The 20504-nt window shown below is 36.9% G+C and overlaps 1 protein-coding gene across 49 annotated transcripts in view; it reads right to left on the bottom strand.

The window, feature by feature from the left end:
• RIMS2 (regulating synaptic membrane exocytosis 2) overlaps positions 1 to 20504 on the bottom strand; it is a 729498-nt gene that overhangs the window by 266341 nt on the left and 442653 nt on the right. For all 49 annotated transcript variants that reach the window (XM_063816523.1, XM_063816526.1, XM_063816527.1 and 46 more), the window contains one exon: positions 11277 to 11433. In XM_063816523.1, coding sequence (XP_063672593.1) covers positions 11277 to 11433 — 157 coding nt within the window. The remainder of the gene's footprint in view (positions 1 to 11276; positions 11434 to 20504) is intronic.

Raw genomic sequence — 20504 nt, 5'->3', positions numbered from 1 at the left:
TATATCAATTTCAGAAATTTAACCATTTCACCTAGATTAACAAATTTAATAACATAATTTCATAATGATTGCTATTTTTAAAGTCTTTTCCTTATCTGTAGTTGTTTCCCTTTTTCAATGTTTTATTTATTTATACCTCTCATTTTCCATGTACAATCCTTTTATTGTATTGATGTCACCAATCTTTTCAAATAACTAACTTGTGGGTTAACATACATTCTTATCTTTCACTTCTTTTTCTTACTGTCTGTGCCTCATTTTGTTTCAGTTTCACTGATTTTTCCCTAATCTTTATTAATTCCATCCTTCACATTTCTTCAGGACTTTCTCCATTGTTCTGCACTGTTTCCTAAATTCGGTGTTTATTTAGCTCTCTATTTTCGTTAAAAATTTTTTTGTCAAGTAAACATTGCACATATTTATGGTATACATGATGTTTTGATAAGTGTATACATTGCAGCATGGCTAAATCAAGCTATTTAACATTTGTACTACCTCAAATATTTATTCTTTTGTGTGAGAACACTTTAAATCTACTCTCTCAGAAATTTTCAAGTATATATTAACTATAGTTGCCATTATATACAATAGATCTCTTGAACTTATTCCTCTTGTCTAAGTGAAATTTTAGGTCTTTTGACCTATATCTCCCCAATCTTCTCACCCCACCAGGCTCTTTTCTCTGCTTCAGAAACTGCAACTTTTTAGATTCTACATATAAGTTAGATCATGTGGTATTTATTTTCTATACCTGGCTTATTTCACCTAACATAATGCCCTCTAGGTTCAACTATGTTGTCAGAAATGATAGAATTTTCTTCTTTTTAGAAGTTGAATAGTATTTCATTGTGTATATTTACATTTTTATTACCTGTACATCTGTTGATGACAGTTTCATTCCATATCAATTCTGTTGTGGCTAACGTTGCAATGATCATGGGAGTGCAGATATCTTTTTTAATTTTAATTTTTTAACTTCGTGAGTACATAGTAGGTGTATGTATTTATGGAGTACAGGAGATATATTGATAAGGGCACAAAATACTTAATAATCCCAACATAGAAAATGGGAAATCCATCCCTTCAAGCATTCATCTTTTGTGTTACACAGAATCCAATTATACTCTTTTTTTTTTTTTTTTTTTTTTTTTTGAGACAGAGTCTTGCTTTGTTGCCCAGGCTGGAGTGCAGTGGCACAATCCTGGCTCACTGCAACCTCCGCCTCCCAGATTCAAGTGATTTTCCTGACTCAGCCTTCCAAGTAGCTGGGACTACAGGCGCGCACCACCATGCTCGGCTAATTTTTGTATTTTTAGTAGAGACGGGGTCTCACCATATTGGCCAGGCTGGTCTCGAACTCCTGACCTCATTATCCATCTGCCTTGGCCTCCCAAAGTGCTGGGATTACAGGTGTAAGCCACCGTGCCTGGCCCCGATTATACTCTTTTAGTTATTTTTAAATGCATAATTAAATTATTTTGACTATAGTCACCCTGTTGTGCTATCAAATACTAGGTTCTATTTATTATTTCTATTCTTTGTACCCGTTAACCATTGCCACATCCCCTTCACCCACTGCGACCCATCCCAGCCTCTGGTAATCATCCTACTAGTCTCCATCTCCATATGTTAAATTGTTTTGATTTTTATATCCCACAAATAAGTGACAACATGCAATGTTTGTGTTTCTGTGCCTGGCTTATTTCACTTGACATAACGACCTCCAGTTCCATCCATGTTGTTACAAGTGACAGGATCTCATTTCTTTCTGGCTGAATAGTACTCCACCATGCATAAATACATTTTCTGTATCCATTATGGACATGTAGGTTGCTTCCAAATCTTGGCTATTGTGAACAGTACTGCAACAAATATGACAGGGCAAATATGCCCTTGATATACTGATTTCCCTTCTTTTGGGTATATACCCACCAGTGGGATGGTGGATCATATGGTAGCTCTATTTTTAGTTTTTTGAGGAATCTCCAAACTGTTCTCCATAGAGGTTGTACTAATTTACATTCCAACCAATAGTGTACAAGGGTTCCCTTTTCTCCACATATTCACCAGCATTTGTTATTGTTTTAGGATATAAGCCATTTTGACTGGAGTAAGATAACATGTCATTGTAGTTTTGATTTGCATTTCTCTGATGATCAATGATGTTGAGAATCTTCTGATATGCCCGGTTGCTATTTGTATGTCTTCTTTTGAGAAATCTCTATTAAAATCTTTTACCCATTTTTTAACTGGCTTATTGGATTTTTTTCCTATACAGTTGTTTGAGTTCCTAATACATTCTAGCTATTAATCCCTTCTGAGATGGATAGTTTCTTTGCAAATATTTCCTCCCATTCTGTGGGTTGTGTCTTCATTATTTCCTTTGCTGTGCAGAAGCTTTTTAACTTGATATGATCCCTTTTGTCTACTTTTTTTTTCCTTTTTTGTTCTGAGATGGAGTCTCGCTCTGTTGCCCAGGCTGGAGTGCAGTGGCGCGATCTTGGCTCACTGCAAGCTCCGCCTCCCAGGTTCATGCCATTCTCCTGCCTCAGCCTCCCGAGTAGCTGGGACTACAGGCGCCCGCCACCACGCCTGCTATTTTTTTTTTTTTTTGTATTTTTAGTAGAGACGGGGTTTCACCGTGTTAGCCAGGATGGTCTCGATCTCCTGACCTCGTGATCCGCCCGCCTTGGCCTCCCAAAGTGCTGGGATTACAGGCGCGAGCCACTGTGCCCTTTTGTCTACTTTTGCTTTGTTTGCCTGTGTGTGGGGTATTACTCAAGAAATTGTTGCCAAGATGAATGTCTCAGGGGGTTTCTTGAATGTTTTCTTGTAATAGTTTCATAGATTTAGGTATTAGATTTAGGTCTTTAATCCGTTTTAATTTGATTTTTGTATATGGCAAGAGATAGGGGTCAAGTTTCATTATTATTCATATAGATATCCAGTATTCCCAGCACGATTTATTGAAGAGACTTTCCTTTCTCCAATGTATACTCTTGGCACCTTTGTCAAAAATGAGTTCACTGTAGGTGTATGGATTTGTTTCTGGGTTCTCTATTGTGTTCCATTGGTCTACATGTCTGTTTTTATGGCAGTACCATGCTCTTTCAGTTACTATAGTGCTGTAGTATAATTTGAAGAAAGACAATGTGATTCCTTCAGTTTTGTTCTTTTTGCTCAGAATAGCTTTGGCTATTCTGTGTCTTTTGTGGCTCCACATGAATTTTAGAATTATTTCTTCAATTTCTGTGAAGAATGTCATTGGTATTCTGATAGGGATTGCACTGAATCTGTAGAATTCTTTGGGTAGTATAGAAAGTTTAACATCATTGATTATACCAATCCATGAACATGGAATATCTTTCTATTTTTGTGTGTGCCATCTTCAATTTCTTGCACCAATGTTTTATAGTTTTCATTGTAGAGATCTTTCATTTCTTTGGTTAAGTCAATTTCTAGGTATTTAATTTTATTTGTGATTGTTATAAATGGAATTACTTTCTTGATTTCTTTTTCAGATTGTTCACTGTTGCCATATAGAAATGCTACTGATTTTTTATGTTGATCATGTATCCTGAAACTTTACTGAATTTATCAGTTCTAATAGTTTTTGGTGGAGCCTTTAGGTTTTTCCAAATATAAGATCATGTCATCTGCAAGCAAGGATAACTTGACTTCTAACTTTCCAATTTAGATGCCCTTTATTGATTTCTCTTGGCTGATTGCACTAGCTAGGACTTCCAGTACTATGCTGAATAAGAGTGGTGAAGCTGGGCATCCTTGCCATGTTCCAGATCTTAGAGGAAAGGCTTTCAGTTTTTCTGCATTCAGTATGATACTAGCTGTGAGTCTGTTGTATATGGCTTTCATCATGTTGAGGTATGTTCCTTGCATCCCCAGTTTTTTGAGGGTTTTTATCTTGAAGGGATATTGAATTTTATCAAATGCTTTTTCAGAAACAATTAAAATAATCATATGGTTTTAGTACTTCATTCTGATGATATGATATATCACATTAATTGGTTTGTATATGTTGAATCATCCTTGCATCCCAGGGATAAATTTTACTTGGTCTTGATGAAAGACCTTTTTAATGTATTGTTGAATTTGGTTTGCTAGTATTTTTTTTTTTAGGATTTCTGCATCAATATTCATTAGAGATATTGGTCTGTAGTTTTTTTTTTATGTGTCTTTGTCTGCTTTTGGTATCAAAGTAATAACGGCCTTGTAGAACGAGTTTGGAAGTATTCTCTCCTTCTTTATTTTTTGAAATAGTTTGAGTAGAGTTGGTATTGGTTCTTCTTTAAATGTTTGTTAGAATTTAGCATTGAAGCCATTGGGTTCAGGCTTTTCTTTACTGGGAGACTGTTCATTATGGCTTTGATCTTGTTATTTGTTATTGATCGGTTAAGCTATTGGGTTTCTTTGTGGCCCAATCTAGTAAGTGTCTAGGAGTTTATGCATTTCCTCTATATTTTCCAATTTATTGGCATATAGTTGCTCACAGCAGCCACTAATTATCCTTTGAATTTCTGTGGTATCAATTGTAATGTGTCCTTATTCATCCCTGATTTTGTTTATTTGGGTCTTCTATCTTTTTTCCTCTGTTAGTCTGGCTGAAAGTTTGTCAACTTTGCTTATCTTTAAAAAAACAAACCTGTTTCATTGATCTTTTGTATTGTTTTCTATCTATCTTAAAGCCAATAACTCTTAGATTTGCTCTTTTGAGTCTATTTTTTAGATCTTGTAGGTGTGCTTCACTGTTTTTTATTTGTTTTTCTTTTGTTTGCTCTTTGCATTTTCAAATGGCCTCTTGAAGGTCACTAATTCTTCTGCTTGATCTATTCTGCTCTTAAGTGACATTGATGCGTTCTTTAGTATTTCAATTGCATTTTTCAACACTAGAATATCCACTTGATTATTTTTAATTATTTCAATCTCGTTGTTAAATTTATCAAAAAATTTGGAATTCCTTCTCTGTGTTATATAGAATTTCATTGAGTTCCCTCAGAATAGCAATTTTGAATTTTCTATCTGAAAGGTCACATCTGTTTCTCAAGTATTGGTCCCTGGTGCCTTATTTAGTTCATTTGGTGAAGTCTTGTTTTCCTGGATGATCCTAATGCTTATGGACGGTCTTTGGTGTCTTGGCATTGAAGAGCTAGGTATTTATTGCAGTCTTGGCTTGTTGTGCCCATCCTTCTTGGGAAGGTTTTCCAGGTATTCAAAGTGACTTGGCCCCAAGCCCAATAATGCTGTGTTTTTTGCAGACTCACAGAGGTACCACCTTGGTGGTCTTTGATAAGATCCAGAATAATTCTCTGGATCACCAGAGACTCTTATTCTTTTCCCTTACTTTCTCCCAGACAAATGGAGTCTCTTTCTCTCTCTCTGCCGAGCTGCCTGGAACTGGGGTTGTGGTGATGCAAGCACCCCTGTGGCTACCACCACTGGTTCTGCACAGGGTCAGACCTGAAGCCAGAACAGCATTGGGTCTTGCCCAAGGCCGACTGTAACCACTACTTGGCTACTATCACCGATGTTCACTCAAGGCCCTAGGACTCTACAATCAGTAGGTGGCAAAGCCAGCCAGGTTTGGGTCCTTCTCTTTGGGGTGGTAAGTTCCCCTAGGCCCTGATCAGATCCACAGATGCTATCTGGGAGCTAGGGATTGGAGTCAAACACCTTAGAAATTTGCCTGATGTTCTATTCTACTGTGGCTAAGGTGGCACTCAAACCACAATATAAAGTCCTTCCTGCTCTTCCCTCCCCTTTCCACAGGCAGAAGAGCCTCTCCCTGTGGGATCTACCACCACTGGACCACAAGGGGGTTCCGTCAGGCCACTGCAATGTTCACTGAAAGCCCAAGGTTTCTTCTGTCAGATTGTGGTAAATGCTGCCAGGCCTGTGACTCACCCTTCAGGGCAATAGGCTCCCCTCTGGCCCAGGGCAGGTACTGAAATGCTGAGCTTGTACTAAGCTTGTACTCAGGGACTCCATGAGCCTGCTTTTTGCTCTAACCCACTGTGGCTGAGCTGACATCTAAGGTGCAAGACAAAGTCACCTTAGTTTTCTCTCGTTTTTCTCAAACAGAAGCAGTCTTTCATCACAGCCACCACTGGTGGGAATGTGCTGAGTCACCCGTGAAGCCTGCGCATCTCAGAGCCCAATGCCCACAGCATAGTTCCTGGGTATCACTGCTGGTTATTCAGCGCCCAGGGGGTCTTTATTCAGCAGGTGATTAATCCTGCAGGACTGGGTCCTTCCCTTCAAGGCAGCAACTTCCTTTTAGCCCATGTTTGTCTAGAAATGTGCCAGAGCTAGGGCCTAGAACAGGGGCTTCTTAACTCTGCCTCGTTCTCTCTCCTACTGTGGCTGAGCTGGTATGCAAGATGCAAGACAAAGCCCTCTTTACTCTTTGCTCTCCTCCCCTTAAAGAGAAGGAAAGAGACACTTTAATTGCTGTGAGTTGCACTGCCTGGGGTTGGAGGAGGAGTGGTACTAGCACTCCTTTAGCCATGCCAGCTGGTATCTCCTTAGGTCATGTGCCATCCTAGTCCTCTGGCTCTGAGCCCAGCCTGGCACTAGGTGTTGCCTAGGAGTTGTAGTCCTTGTGTCCTTTCCAGTTTACCTAGGACTCCAGAGCACTTTGTCCCACTGTGGCATAGCTTGCTAAGAAACTTAAGTTCTGACTGATGGAATGGGTGATTCCTCTCTGGCTAAATCTGGTCCAAATGCTCCCTCCATATCCAGGCACTGGCTGAGCCCAGCAAAGCTTTGCCCTCTGCCATGACAGGGCAACACTGAGTTCAAGGTAAAGTTCCCCAGTCACTGCGCTCTTCCTCTCCCAAATGCACAGACTCTCCATGTTGAACAACTGTTGCTGGGGGTTAGGAGAAGGATGGCATTGGTGATTAAAGACTGTCTCTCCAACCCTCCTCAATGTCACTTCCAATCATATGAAGTTAAACCCAGGTACTGTGTTTGCTCACCTGATTTTTGGGTCTTGTGATAGTGTTTTTCAGTGTGCAGATAGCTGGTAAAATTTGGTATTCCAGTGAAGATATGAATGGTGCACGTATTCCCCATCTTGCTTTGTCCCCTCACAGGTATCTTTTTGACATACTGATTTCATATCCTTTGATACTCAGTAGTGGAACTGCTGAATCATATGGTAGTTCCATTTTAAGTTTTTGGAGATACCTCCATACTGTTTTCATTAAATAATGACTGTATTAGTTTACATTGCAACCAATAGTGTACCAGGGTTCCCTTTTCTCCACGTCCTTGCCATCTCATATTATTTTTTGCCTTTTGATAAGAGCCATTCTAACAGTTGTGAGGTAATATCCTATTTCATCATTTTGAAGCATCCCTATTTTTTGATGAATACCCTTTACGGTAAAAATTTCCTAAATACTGCTTTTGTCCCCCAAATGCTTGCATCATTTTCATTGTCATTCAATCCTAATATTTCCTAATATCTCAATTATTTCACTTATAATTGAAAGTTATTTCACAGTATTTTAGATAAGTTCCAGGAATTTAAAAACTATCTTTTTAAAATTGCTTTATAAGTTTATTGAATAATATTCAGAGACAATGTTTTATCTGGGATTTATTGAGGTTTACTTTTTAACAAGTTTTTGTTACCAGTTATTTTTTGTAAAGTTATGTTTTGTTAAAAATAATTTGTATTCTTTGCTTTAATGTTATGTAATTTTATACTGAGATACACAAAAAGATATATATACAAAATATAGCATATTTGAGTCGCACAATAAATTTGACATTATTCAAATTTTCTAAGGCATTGCTAATTTTTTTGGGGGGGTCTGATTATTGATTTCCGTTAGGGATATGTTAAAATCTCCAACTACAATTGTTTATTTCTTTCTTTCTATAACCCTGTCAGTTATTGCTTCCTATCTTTAGAAGCTCTTTATACATTAAGGAACAAATTTGTCCATGATCATTATACCCAGGTATTTTTATTAGTTTTTATAATGCCTTAGGGCAAATTTGAAAAAGTACTGCTTCTTTACAGAAATGGCCTTATGAGCATACAATTGAGCAAAATTCTAGCTGCAGTTTGACCCTTTCTTGGCCCTTGGTCCAGTCTTTGTGCAAAGTACAGACTGTCTAATTCAAAGTGGTAGTAGTGGTTACATATTTTAAATTTAGTAATTTTTTCTAGAACATATATTTCTTTGTCCTTTATGACACTTTTGACATTGCATTCATTTTTTTTCCCTCTGATTGAACTTGGGATCTTATTTTCATTTTAGTTGTTCTCTGTGTTCTTTTAAGGACATTGCTTATGAGTGATATATTAGTGGATCTTATTTTAGGAATGATAAGTTACTTGTATTTTAAAAATGTTACTTCTCTCTATAATCAATGATGCCTTTTTTTAAGCTACCATTTTTTCCCTAGATTGTCTAGTTACACACTTCTGTTTTATCATGGAATAAACATTTTATGTTTGAGCCCCTGTTATGATGGGCTATCATATGAAAGAGAATCTGATCTAAAATGTATTCCTATCTTCTATTGGACTGTTTAAATGTTCTTTCCCTGATAAAAGTAAAGTGTGGTATAATATGAAATACATTTGGTCTTTGTCTTGAGTTCCTAAAACCATCGGAATTTCTTAAGTGATAGAATGTCTTTTGTTACTGATCACCTCTGATAACTTTTGAGTTTATGCTAATGATTACTAAGGGTGGGTCCCCTGGGTATCCTCATGATAGGACCAGTCTACAGAGCTACAGAGGGACCAAGTGATTACAGGGCTGGAACTTTCAGCCCCACCTACTGACCTACAGAAAGAGGGTTGAGGGCTGGAGATTAAACTCCATAGAAACTTTTGAACAAGATTTGATGAGCTTCCAGGTTGCCCAAATCTCATCCTATGCATTTCTTCATCAGCATTTTAAAAAATATCTTTTATAATAAACTGGTAAACATGATTAAAGTGTTTAACTGAGTTCTGTGAGCTGTCCAAGCAAACTATCAAACTAAGGAGAGGGGCTATGGAAACTCCAATTTATAACTGGATAGGTCACAATCTGGGACTTGCAATTGGCATTTGAAATAGGGGACAGCCTTGTGGGACTGAGCCTTTAACCCTTTAACATGTGAAATCTGATACAATTTCCAGATTACAGTGTCAGAATTGAACTGAATTACAGGATACTCAGGTGCTTTCTGCTGGCAAGTTGCTTGGTGTGGGAAAAAATCCCCACAAATCTGTTCACAGAGGTGTTCTGTGTTGAGTAGAATGTACAAAGAACAAAAACATTTTGGTTTTTCCTCTTACATAGGTATTCTTTTATTTTCCTAGAGGAGGGAAGGGTTCAATTTATTAAAGTTACAAATTTAAAACTAGTTCTCAAACTTCAAATTTCAGATTACACGTTATTCTATTGATAAGTGTATCACATTTAAGTACTTTTAAAAAATGTTTAATAATTTTGGTCCCATTTATAAACTTTGTTAATTCAACATCTTCAAACACTTTAAACCATGTTTGTCAACTTAATATGTCAGATATTGTTTAATTTCTGCAATTGTCTAAGTTACATAAATCTTATTTTAGTGTCTTATATCCTTCAAACATAATAAATCTAAAGCTGTCTTAGACATTCCAATATTCTGTGTAAAATTAAGACTCAATTAAAATTCTAAGTCAAATAATCATTTATTTAAAATAGGATGTATAAGTGTGTCATTCTAACTGGTCAAAATTTCTTAAACATTCCAAGTATGTACAATGTAAATTATGCACATATTTCTTGTTAGCTTCAACTATTATTTCCGTGATTCTTATTCCATTAAGCTTGTCTGTACTTAACCAGGTTGATCAGAGATTTCCAGTAAGCTTAAGACCTGTAGCTGCAAATTTTCTGAGCCATTCTTACCACTGCACATGCTTTTAAAAATTATTATTCTCGCCTGTAATCCCAGCACTTTGGGAGGCCAAGGCGGGCAGATCACCAGGTCAGGAGATCAAGACCATCCTGGCCAACATGGTGAAACCCCGTCTCTACTGAAATACAAAAAATTAGCCAGGCATGGTGGTGTGTGCTTGTAATCCCAGCTACTTGGGAGGCTGAGGCAGGGGAATCGCTTGAACCCAGGAGGCGGAGGTTGCAGTGAGCCAAGATCGCACCACTGCACTCCAGCCTGGTGACAGAGCAGGACTCTGTCTCAAAAAAAAAAAAAAAAAGAAAAGAAAAAGAAAAAGAAAAAAATTATTATTCTGATATTTGTTACTAATTTTAAATATCAGTCAGATTTTCATTTTTTCCTATATATTAAATTACCGATTATCTATATCATTCATGAGTATAATTAATTGGTTCTACCTAGATATACTCCTATCAATATGTGATTGAAAACTGGTTCTTCTGAATTATTTTGAACTCTTACAATAAAATAACATATAGGTTGTCTAAAATTACAAAATAAGTCATGTTTCATTTTACTCTCGTTACATAGGTTATTGTATAGCATCTTGTTTTTCCTTGAATAGCATTTTGTTTTTCCTTAAATAAACAAAACCATCTTGTTTTTCCTTAAATTCTTTTTCCACAAGAATCTCTTATCTTTAGAGATTATTACCGATATGTGATAAATAGGTCTGTAATGCCATTTTGATGGTTAACATTATGTGTCAACTTGAATGGAATGAAGGATGCCTAGGCTGGTAAAGTATTGTTTCTAGATGTGTCTGTAAGGTGTTGCCAGAGGAGACTGACATTTGAATATGTGGACTAGGAGAGGAAGACTCACCCAATCCACCATCCAGTCGGCTGCCAATGCAGCTGGAACAAAGCGGGTGAAGAAGGTGGGATAACCTTGCTTGCTAAGTTTTCTGGCTTCTTTCTTTTTCCTGTGCTGGATGATTCCTTTCACTCTTCCTGCCCTTGGGCATCCAACACTAGGTTCTTTGGCCTTTGGACTCTGGAACTTGCACCAGTGGCTTGCTGGTGGCTCTCAGGCCTTTGACCACAGACTGAAGCCTGTCCTGTCAGCTTCCCTGGTTTTAAGCCTTTCAAAATGGACTCACACTTGGACTAAGCCACTACTGGCTTCTCCCTTCCCCAGCTTGCAGAAGTTCTATGGTGGGACTTTGTCTTATAATCATATGAGCCAATTCTCCCTAATAAACTCCCTTTCGTATATACATATATCCTATTAGTTTTGTCCCTCTGGAGAACACTGACTAATACAGCCACCCTACAAGTCAAATAAGTAGTCTATCTTACCTTTGTGGAGGAGGGACACTGGGTGACCATGATCTAGTCCTTCCTATAACATCTACTCGATGAGGAGACCCTGATGGTGAACAGTGGTTTGATGACATTACTTGTTCTGGCACTGATAATGTTGAGCTTTGAAGATCTCGACCATCATGTCGATAATCTAAAGGTAGAAAATTAATAAATATTATAGTTATGTATATACAAAGTCCTTTGTGTCTCTTCTACTTTACTCAAAAACAAAATGTTGGTGAAATTTAAAGACTTCTAATATATTAAATATAAAGTATAGTGAATAAACCATGATATTAAGACAAAATATTTTATGAATACAGAAATTAAAAAGGAATGACAGATATTCAAATATTTAGACAGTTACTATATCCAAGGCATTGTGCTGCGTAAAGCTTTTATATAAACTTAGAGTAAAATTTTACATACAGTTAATTATCTCCAATAGAAGACTCAAATTTATTCTAAAAATATTTTCATCTCTTCAATGACCTAGAAAAGCTTCAAATAATTCTTAACAATTATTTAAAATTATTAAGCTCATAAAAACTCCTAAACATTAACATCATTTTTTTTTAAGTGATAAAAAGTTTTAGAAAACACGCTGAATAACATTTGTAGTAGATGTGTAAATGGCTTTTGCTTTTTTTTAAAAATGAGATGGGGGTCTCACTATGTTGCTTAGACTAGCCTCAAATGACCCTCCCACCTCAGTCTCCCAAGTAGCTGGGACTACAGGCCCGTGCCACTGCACCTGTCTATCATTTTTCTTACAGTATATGACAGGGCTGAGATACAGTAGAATTCTGAGAATAAAAATATGACAAATCAGAAGAGAGTAACAGCCCAGTGATCTGACACATTTATACAAAGTATATTAGAAGAGATACTATCTAAAAGAGTAGCAGAAAGCAACTGGTATGTGGAGAGATGGAAGGAAAGTAGAAGGACTTCTAAGTTGGTAGGAAAACAACAGCTCAATGTGGGGAAATGAGCAGGAAAAGTACGTTTGACTCAAGTTGTAGATATCTAAAACATCATAAGGTTGGAAATGGAAAGAGCCTGAAAATTTCTGAGCAGGAAGTAATATTATCACCACCACCACCATTATCTTCATCATACTCTTTGTGGCTATTAGTAATTGACCTTTTACTATGTGCTAGGAACTCTGCTATGCACTTTAAAAAAGTGTTCCATTACAACATTCGTTTCAGAAATAACTCAGAAAAACAACTGTTCATATGTAATATTTCCTATCATGATAATACTTTACAATATTATCTCACATTAGATTCCCTAGAAACAAGGATTCACCTGCACATGAATAAGTGAAGTAGTGCCCTCAGGAAAAAGGAGAAGAGCAGAATAGGGCAAGAAAAAAGGGAAGAAACTAAGCAATGATGTATTCTCAGTCTGATCCAACTGTATGCTCTGAAACATGAACAATTGCCCAGGGTTGGTCTGACTTTGAGGTAAGAGGCCTGGATTTTTGTACTCCTGTGTTAGCCATTCACTGGCTAAAGACCGCCAGTGGAGAGTCAGCAAGGTGTTTAACCTCATGGATGAGGTGGTTTCCATTTGACCAGGCAATTCTCCAGAGAGAGAGGGACAGCTGTGAGTTGTTAACAACCAACACTCCCCATAACTGAGGATGAGTAAACCAGCTGGTAAAGAGGATATGGGTGGAACATCAACAGTGTCCACTACAACTTCCAAATAATTGCAGTTGAATGTAAAGTTCACTAACACAGCGGGATGCAGCAAACCAGAGAAATACAGAACTGCACACAATGCTCATTCATCCCAAGAATCTCATGTTCCTCCTCCTCTTGGCTCTTTGGTCACAAACTCTGTCTTAGATATATGTACTTGGTGGGTCTTTACTGATGTTTGTGGATAGTCCCCTTGAGTTCATAACTTTGCAGACTTATCCTTCTTTCCATCTAGATATACTCTTTTCATCTAGATATCTTCATTTTATTTTAGACTCCTATTATATAGTAAATATTTTTATTGCATAAAATTTAACATGACTTTTTAATTGTGTTATTTTATTTTTTACTCTTCAGTTTTCAAAGCTGCATGGGTTTTGAATGGTCTTTCCTAACCTTTCTTTTCCAGAAGCCCTGCTGTTTTTAGTCCATGATTATGCACAGCACAAGGTTTCCTCAGGAACACATATATTATGTAATAGAAAACAACTCTGCCAAGATATCACCTCTATTTCCATTTGAGAAAACAGAGGTAAAAAAAATCTAAATTAAGTGTCAATACCACAGTTGAGACTTAAAAGAAGATATTTCTGACTCCAGTGCTCTCACTGTGTCCCAATAGTACATTCTGCTCTGATGATGGAAGTAATACTTTAGGAAGATGAAGCTGATAGCAGTATACAATTCATACTGAAGGATAGAGAGATTGCAGCAAGAAGATTAACTGTTCTTATAAAACTTAGAACAGTATTGTCCAATAGAACTCTAAAATGATGGAACGTTCTTCTATCAGTGCTGTCCAATTTGGTAGCCACTAGACACACATGACTACTGAGCATTTGAAATCTGGATGGTATTAATGAGAATCTAAATTTTAAACATGTTTATTTTAAATTCATTTAAATAACCACATACAGCTAGTGGCTATATATACTATACATTTAGTAAAATAGAACAAGAAAAAGGAAAATCAAAATGCCAGAAGAGGAGGGCATTTTGCAATTTTATATAGGGTGGTTAGACTAGGTAACACAAATTGAGAAGGTGACATTTCAGAAAGAATTGAATGAGATGGTTTTCCAAGCTGATAAACACAGAGAGAAGGGTTCTAAGACAAGTGAAAAGGCCCCAAGGTAGCAGTGCGTCTCACATGTTCACAGAACAGCAAGGAGGATAGGGTGCTTGGAGTGGAGCAAGTGATGAAGAACAGCTATTGGAGACATTTGGAGGGAAGGGGGAAGATTATGTAGACGCTTGTAAATTATTGCAAACATTGTGGCATTTAATCTGAGTGATTTTAACCCATTCGCGGGTTTTAAGCAGAAATTGTGCATGATTTAACTTTTGCTTAAGGCTAGACAAGGTAGTAAGTCATATAGGCAATAACAGCAGCTTTAACTAGGATAATAACAGAGATTATAGAAGTGGATATATTTTGAAGGAATAGCAATAAAGACAATTTTGTGAAAGATTTGAGGGATATGAGAGAAAGAGAAGAGACAAGAACAAATCTAAAATTCTGACTTAAGTAAAATAATGAAGTTATCAAATGACATGGTTTGGTGGAAAAGATCAAAAGTTTAGTTTTGGACATGTTAAGCTGGAGATACCTACTACATTTCCAAGTGAAGATGTCAGGTGGGCAGTAAACTATAAGAATTTAAAGAAAAAATAAGTAGAATTGACTGGAGATATACATTTGGGAGTTTTAGCATATAGATAACTATTTAAAGCCATGGGACTTTAAACATGGGACTTGAGATCACTAGGAGAAGGAGTAAGATAGAGAAAAGATCCAAGAATAGAGTTCAGGCCATGCCAACATGAATCAGTAACATTTTGTGACTAGATGAAAAAGCAAAAAAGAGCAAAAATTAACGCACCTTAACTTTTTAAGTTAGCCTATTAGGAAGTCAGAGTATACTATTGGCCAGCTGTGGTGGCTCATACCTCTAATCCCAGCACTTTGGGAGGCCAAGGTGGGAAGATCACTTGAGGTCAGGAGTTCAAGACCAGACTGGCCAAATGGTGAAACCCCATCTCTACTAAAAATACAAAAATTAGCTGGGAATGGTGGCATGTGCCTGTAATGCCAGCTACTCAGGAGGCTGAGGCAGACGCCTTGCTTAAACCCGGGAGGTGGAGGTTGCAGTGAGCTGAGATCACACCACTACACTCCAGCCAGGATGACAGAGCAAGACTCTGTCTCAAAAAGAAAAAAAAAAAAAAAAAAACTATGCTACTAAGATAAGAGTAAGAAAAGTTTATTGAGGTTGACTAGCTTGGAGAAGGGGAAATGAGGGTAGTTTCAGTTGCGTAGGTCAAATATTAAATATGTGGAAAAGAATCTTGAGAAAGATGTTAGGACTGTTGCTAAACATTTGAAAGTCATTTATAAAGAGATCATCATTGTAACCCAAGGAAAGATTACATATATAGATAGAAAAGAAGTCTGATTATTGAGTTTAAGAGACACCACTGAGAAAAGGAGAAGTTAATTCAAGAACTCAAATTATGCAGTCACATGGAGATTAAAAATAAACAAACATCTCTCCAAAATTAAGACATAATTAAACCCTCAACATTTTCAATGAGAAATAAATTATTTACATTTGTGTGTATTGTTTCAGGTCACAGTAGAAAATAATTCTAAAATTGTACATGACTAGGTTTGATATTTTATCTATATATAGTCTATTTATTCAAGTTGTGAAGTGCATCAATAGGTTAAAAGGAATGGTTTATAACCATTCCCATTCCTGTTGCTCAGTATACTATGGGGGGGAAAACTCCATGCCTAGAATTGCTTACTTGAGAAGAATTTCCATACCAAAGTTTCAACTTACTTTAAAGAACATTAACAATGCAAATATCAAAGTTACCTCTGACTTAAAGACTTGGTATCAGAATAAGCCAAATAAAGAGCACACGGAGGAACTTCTAGTTTCTGTTTCTGTTTGTAAGGAGCTTGTAATGTTTTCACTGTCCTAACAACAAATAAAAAGCTGAAGAGACTGAAAAAGCGACAAATTATCTTGGATCTGTAAAAGAGGGATGACACAGGGCAAACAACTGCCCCCAAGATTGAAGAGACAGGCAAAAACAGGGAGTCACAGCTTATGGAGAAGATACTTATGAGGGGAAAGCAGTGTGGGAACCAGTGCCAGAGTAGGAAAACTTGACCTTCAAATGACAAATTGCTAGAGGATCAGTTAAGAACAAGTCTGAGAGTTATAAACTCCACAGGAACCCAGTCATTGAGGTCTCTTACAATATTGTGAGACTCACCTCCAGGAGCTCCACCAGGTTCCCACAGTAAATACTGAAGAAAAATCTCCTCATGCTTCCAAGAGGGAGAGGGAAACGAACCATTTTGAAATACTCCAGAATGCTCTACTTTTCTTAACAAGACTTTCCCTCAGGGGAAACTAATTAACCAAAGCCTAACCAATCTGGGAGAAGGGAAATACCCAAATCTAGTCCACTCTAGCTTTCCACACAGGAGAAAGAAAACAATTCCAGCCCACTCTAACCATCTTGTTCCACCTAAGGGAGGAGGGAAAAAATGAGAACCACTTGAAATTTTCACAATCCAGAGGCTCACTAAGACTGAGACCTAATCATAGGAATATAGAATGTTTCCCTTCCCTGACCTTACCAGCACATTACTAAAGGCCTATTTACAGCAATTTCTTTTAACCAGCACATCATATCTGCCTATCAATAAAAAAATTATCAAGAAAAAACAACTACAGGCTGGGGATAGTGGCTCACACCTGTAATCTCAGCATTTTGGGAGGCCAAGGCAGGTGGATTACTTGAGGTCAGGAGTTGAAGACCTGTCTGGGAAACATGGAGAAAACCTGTCTCTACTAAAAAATACAAAAATAAACTGGACATGATGGTGCACACCCATAGTCCCAGCTAGTAAGGAGGCTGAAGCTGGGGGACTCACTTGAGCCCAGTAGGCAGAGGTTGCAGTGAGTTGGGATCGTGCCACTGCCCTCCATCCTGGGCGACTGAGCGAGTCCCTGTCTAAAAAAAAAGAAAGAAAAAAATTACATACCAAAAGGCAAAAAACACAATTTGGATAAAAAGAACAAGTGTCAGAATCAGATATAGCAGGAATGCTGGATTTATAAGACTGAGAATTTAAAACCACTATGATTAATATACGAAGGGCTCTAATAAATAAAGTGTACAGCCTGCAGGAATAGATGAGCAATGTAAGCAGAAAGAAATTCTAAGAAAGAGCTAAAAAGAAATGCCAGAGACAAAAGAAATACCTGTAATAGAAATGAAGAATGCCTTTGATGGGCTTATTAGTAGACTGAACACGGTTGAGAAAAGAATCTCTGAACTTCAGGATATGTCAATAAAAACTTCACAAACTGAAAAGCAAAGAGAACAAGGACTGAAAAAATAACAGAAAAGAACATCCAAGAATTGTGGGACAACTACACAAGGTATAACATATTTGTAATGAGAATACCAGAAAGAGAAGAAAAAGAGAAAGAAACAGAAGAAAGATTTGAAAGAATAATGATTGAAAATTTCCCCAAATTAATGGAAGGAACCAAGCCACAGACCACAGATCTAGGGAGCTCAGAGAATACCAAGTAGGACAAATGCAAAATAATAACAACAAAGAGAAAAAAGAAAAACCCTTGAAAGAAGACAAAGAAAAAGAAAAAAACACTCCTCCTCTATAGAACAAAGATAAGAATTACATATGAGTTCTCTAGAGAAGCCATGCAAGTAAGAAGAGAGTGGAGTGAAATATTTGAAGGCTTGGAAGAAAAAAACCACCAACCTAGAATCCTATGACCTGTGAAATTATCCTTCAAAAGTGAAGGAGAAAGAAAGACTTTCACAGACAAACAAAAATTTGGATTTTGTTGCCAGTAGAACAATATTACAAGAAATATTAAAGTAAATTTTTTTAGAAAGAATGAAAAAGATATAGGTCAGAATTTCAAAGCTACATATAGAAAGAAAGAGCATTGAAAAAGGAATAAATGAAGGTAAAATCAAAAGCTTGTATTTTTCTTATTCTTAATTTATCTAACAGATAAGAATTAATTCAAAGTAATAATAGCAACAATGTATTCAATTATGTATGCTTAAATTTAAGTCAAATGAATGACAGCAATGATACAAGAAGTGGGAGGAAGAAATTGGGATTTTCTAAGTATATGATATAACATTACCTATGAAGTATTACTTGAAAGCAGACTTGCATGAATTGCAAATGTATACTACAAACTCTAGAGTACCTACCCAAAAAAAAAGGTAAGAAAAAGAAGTATAACTGATATGCCAAGGAAGGAAAGACATATGAAATGAAGGAAGGAAGGAATCATATGAAATGCTCAATTAAAAAAAAAACACTGAAAAAGAATAGAAGACAAAAATAAACAATGAATAAGGGTAACAAAAACAGTAGATATTAATCCCACTATATCAATAATCACTTTAAATGTCACTCATTTACATGCACTAACTAAAAGAGACTGTCAGAGTCGATTAAAAAAATGAGGCTCAACTGTATAAGAAACCCATTTTAAATGGAAACAATCATATAAATTAAATGGATGGAAAAAAATGTACTATGGTAACACTAATCAAAAGAAGTTAGGAGTAGGCCGGGCATGATGGCTCACCATGCCTGTAATCCCAGCACTTTGGGAGGCTAAGGCGGGCAGATCACCTAAGGTCAGGAGTTTGAGACCAGCCTGGCCAACATGGTGAAACCTCGTCTCTACTAAAAATACAAAAATTAGCCAGATGTGGTGGCACGTGCCTGTAGTCTCAGCTACTCAGGAGGCTGAGGTGAGAGAATTGCTTGAACCCAGGAGGTGGAGTCTGCAGTGAGCTGAGATTGTGCCACTGCATTGCAGCCTGGGGCCTAGGTGACAGAGCCAGACTCTGTCTCAAAAAAAAAAAAAAAAAAAAAAGCAGGAGTAGGTACACTAATTTTAGACAAAGCTGACACCACAGCAAAAAAAAGTTATCAGGGATAAAGAAGGACATTCTATAAAGAAAAAGGAGCCAATTCTTCAAGAAGAGATAACAATTCTTAATGTGTATGCATCTAACAAGAGAGTATCAAAATATGTCAGGCAAAAACTAATAGAAGTGCATAGAGAAATAGATGAATCCACCATTATAGTTGGAGATTACCGTACCACTCTATCAGAAATGAACAGATCTGCTTGAGCCTGAGATGCAGAGGTTGCAGTGAGCCAAGATTGCACCACTGCATTCCAGCCTGGGTGACAGAGCCAGACCCTGTCTCAAAAAACAAAACAAACAGGCTGGGCATGGTGGTTCATGCCTGTAATCCCAGCATTGTGGGAGGCCGAGGCTGGTGGATTACGTGGGGTCAGGAGTTTGAGACCAGCCTGACCAACATGGAGAAATCCTGTCTCTACTAAAAATACAAAAAAAATTAGCCAGATGTAGTGGCACATGCCTGTAATCCCAGCTACTCAGGAGGCTGAGGCAGAAGAATCACTTGAACCTTGAACCTGGGAGGTGGAGGTTGCAGTGAGCCAAGATCGCACTGTTGCACTCCAGCCTGGGCAACAAGAGTGAAACTCTATCTCAAAAAACAAACAAACAAACAAACAAAAAACAGCAACAACAAGAACAGATCAAGCAGGCAGAAAATCAGTAAGAAGATAAGTGAACTCAAAAACACCATCAACTGGATATAATCAACATTTATGGACTACTTCATCATCAAAAATTAGCAGCATATACATTCTTTTCAAGTTCACCTGGAACCATTCACTAAAATAGAGCATATTCTGGGCCATAAAACACACCTTAGCAAATTTTTTAAAACATACAATGCTGCTCTGAGTCCGCAATGAAAATAAATTAGAAAGCAGTAACAGAAAGATAACTGCAAAATCCCAATAATATATTTCTAAATAACACATGGGTCAAGAAAAAAATCTCAAGAGAAATTTAAAAATATCTTTAAATAAATAAAAATGAAAACAACAAAATTTGTGGGATGCAGTGAAAGCAGTACTTAGAAGAAAATTTATAGTACTGAATGTATATGTATATTAGAAAAAAAGCAATACCTAAAATCAGTCATCTAAATTTCTACCTCAGGAATCTAGAAAAAGAAGAGCAAATTAAATGCAAAGTAAGCAATTACAAAATAAATAGTAGAATTAGAGTCAGTAAAATTGAAAACAGAAAATCAATAGAGAAAATCAACAAAATCAGAATCTGGTTCTTTAAAAAGATTAATAGAATAAATTAGCCTCTAGACAGGCTAATTAAGAGAAACAGGGTATAAAAATTACTAATATCAGAAATGAAAAAAAGGACATCACTACAGATCCCATGGACATTAAAAGGATAATAAAGGACTATTATGAAAACTCTATGCCCACAAATTTGATAATGTAGATGAAACTGGACCAATTCCTTGAAAGACACAGTTATGTCAAATTCAAACAAAAACAGATAACCTGAACAGGCCTACATC

The sequence above is a fragment of the Pan troglodytes genome, chromosome 7 (genome assembly GCF_028858775.2).
Source record: "Pan troglodytes isolate AG18354 chromosome 7, NHGRI_mPanTro3-v2.0_pri, whole genome shotgun sequence".
Taxonomy (NCBI): domain Eukaryota; kingdom Metazoa; phylum Chordata; class Mammalia; order Primates; family Hominidae; genus Pan; species Pan troglodytes.
This window is presented reverse-complemented; position numbering and strand designations above follow the sequence as displayed.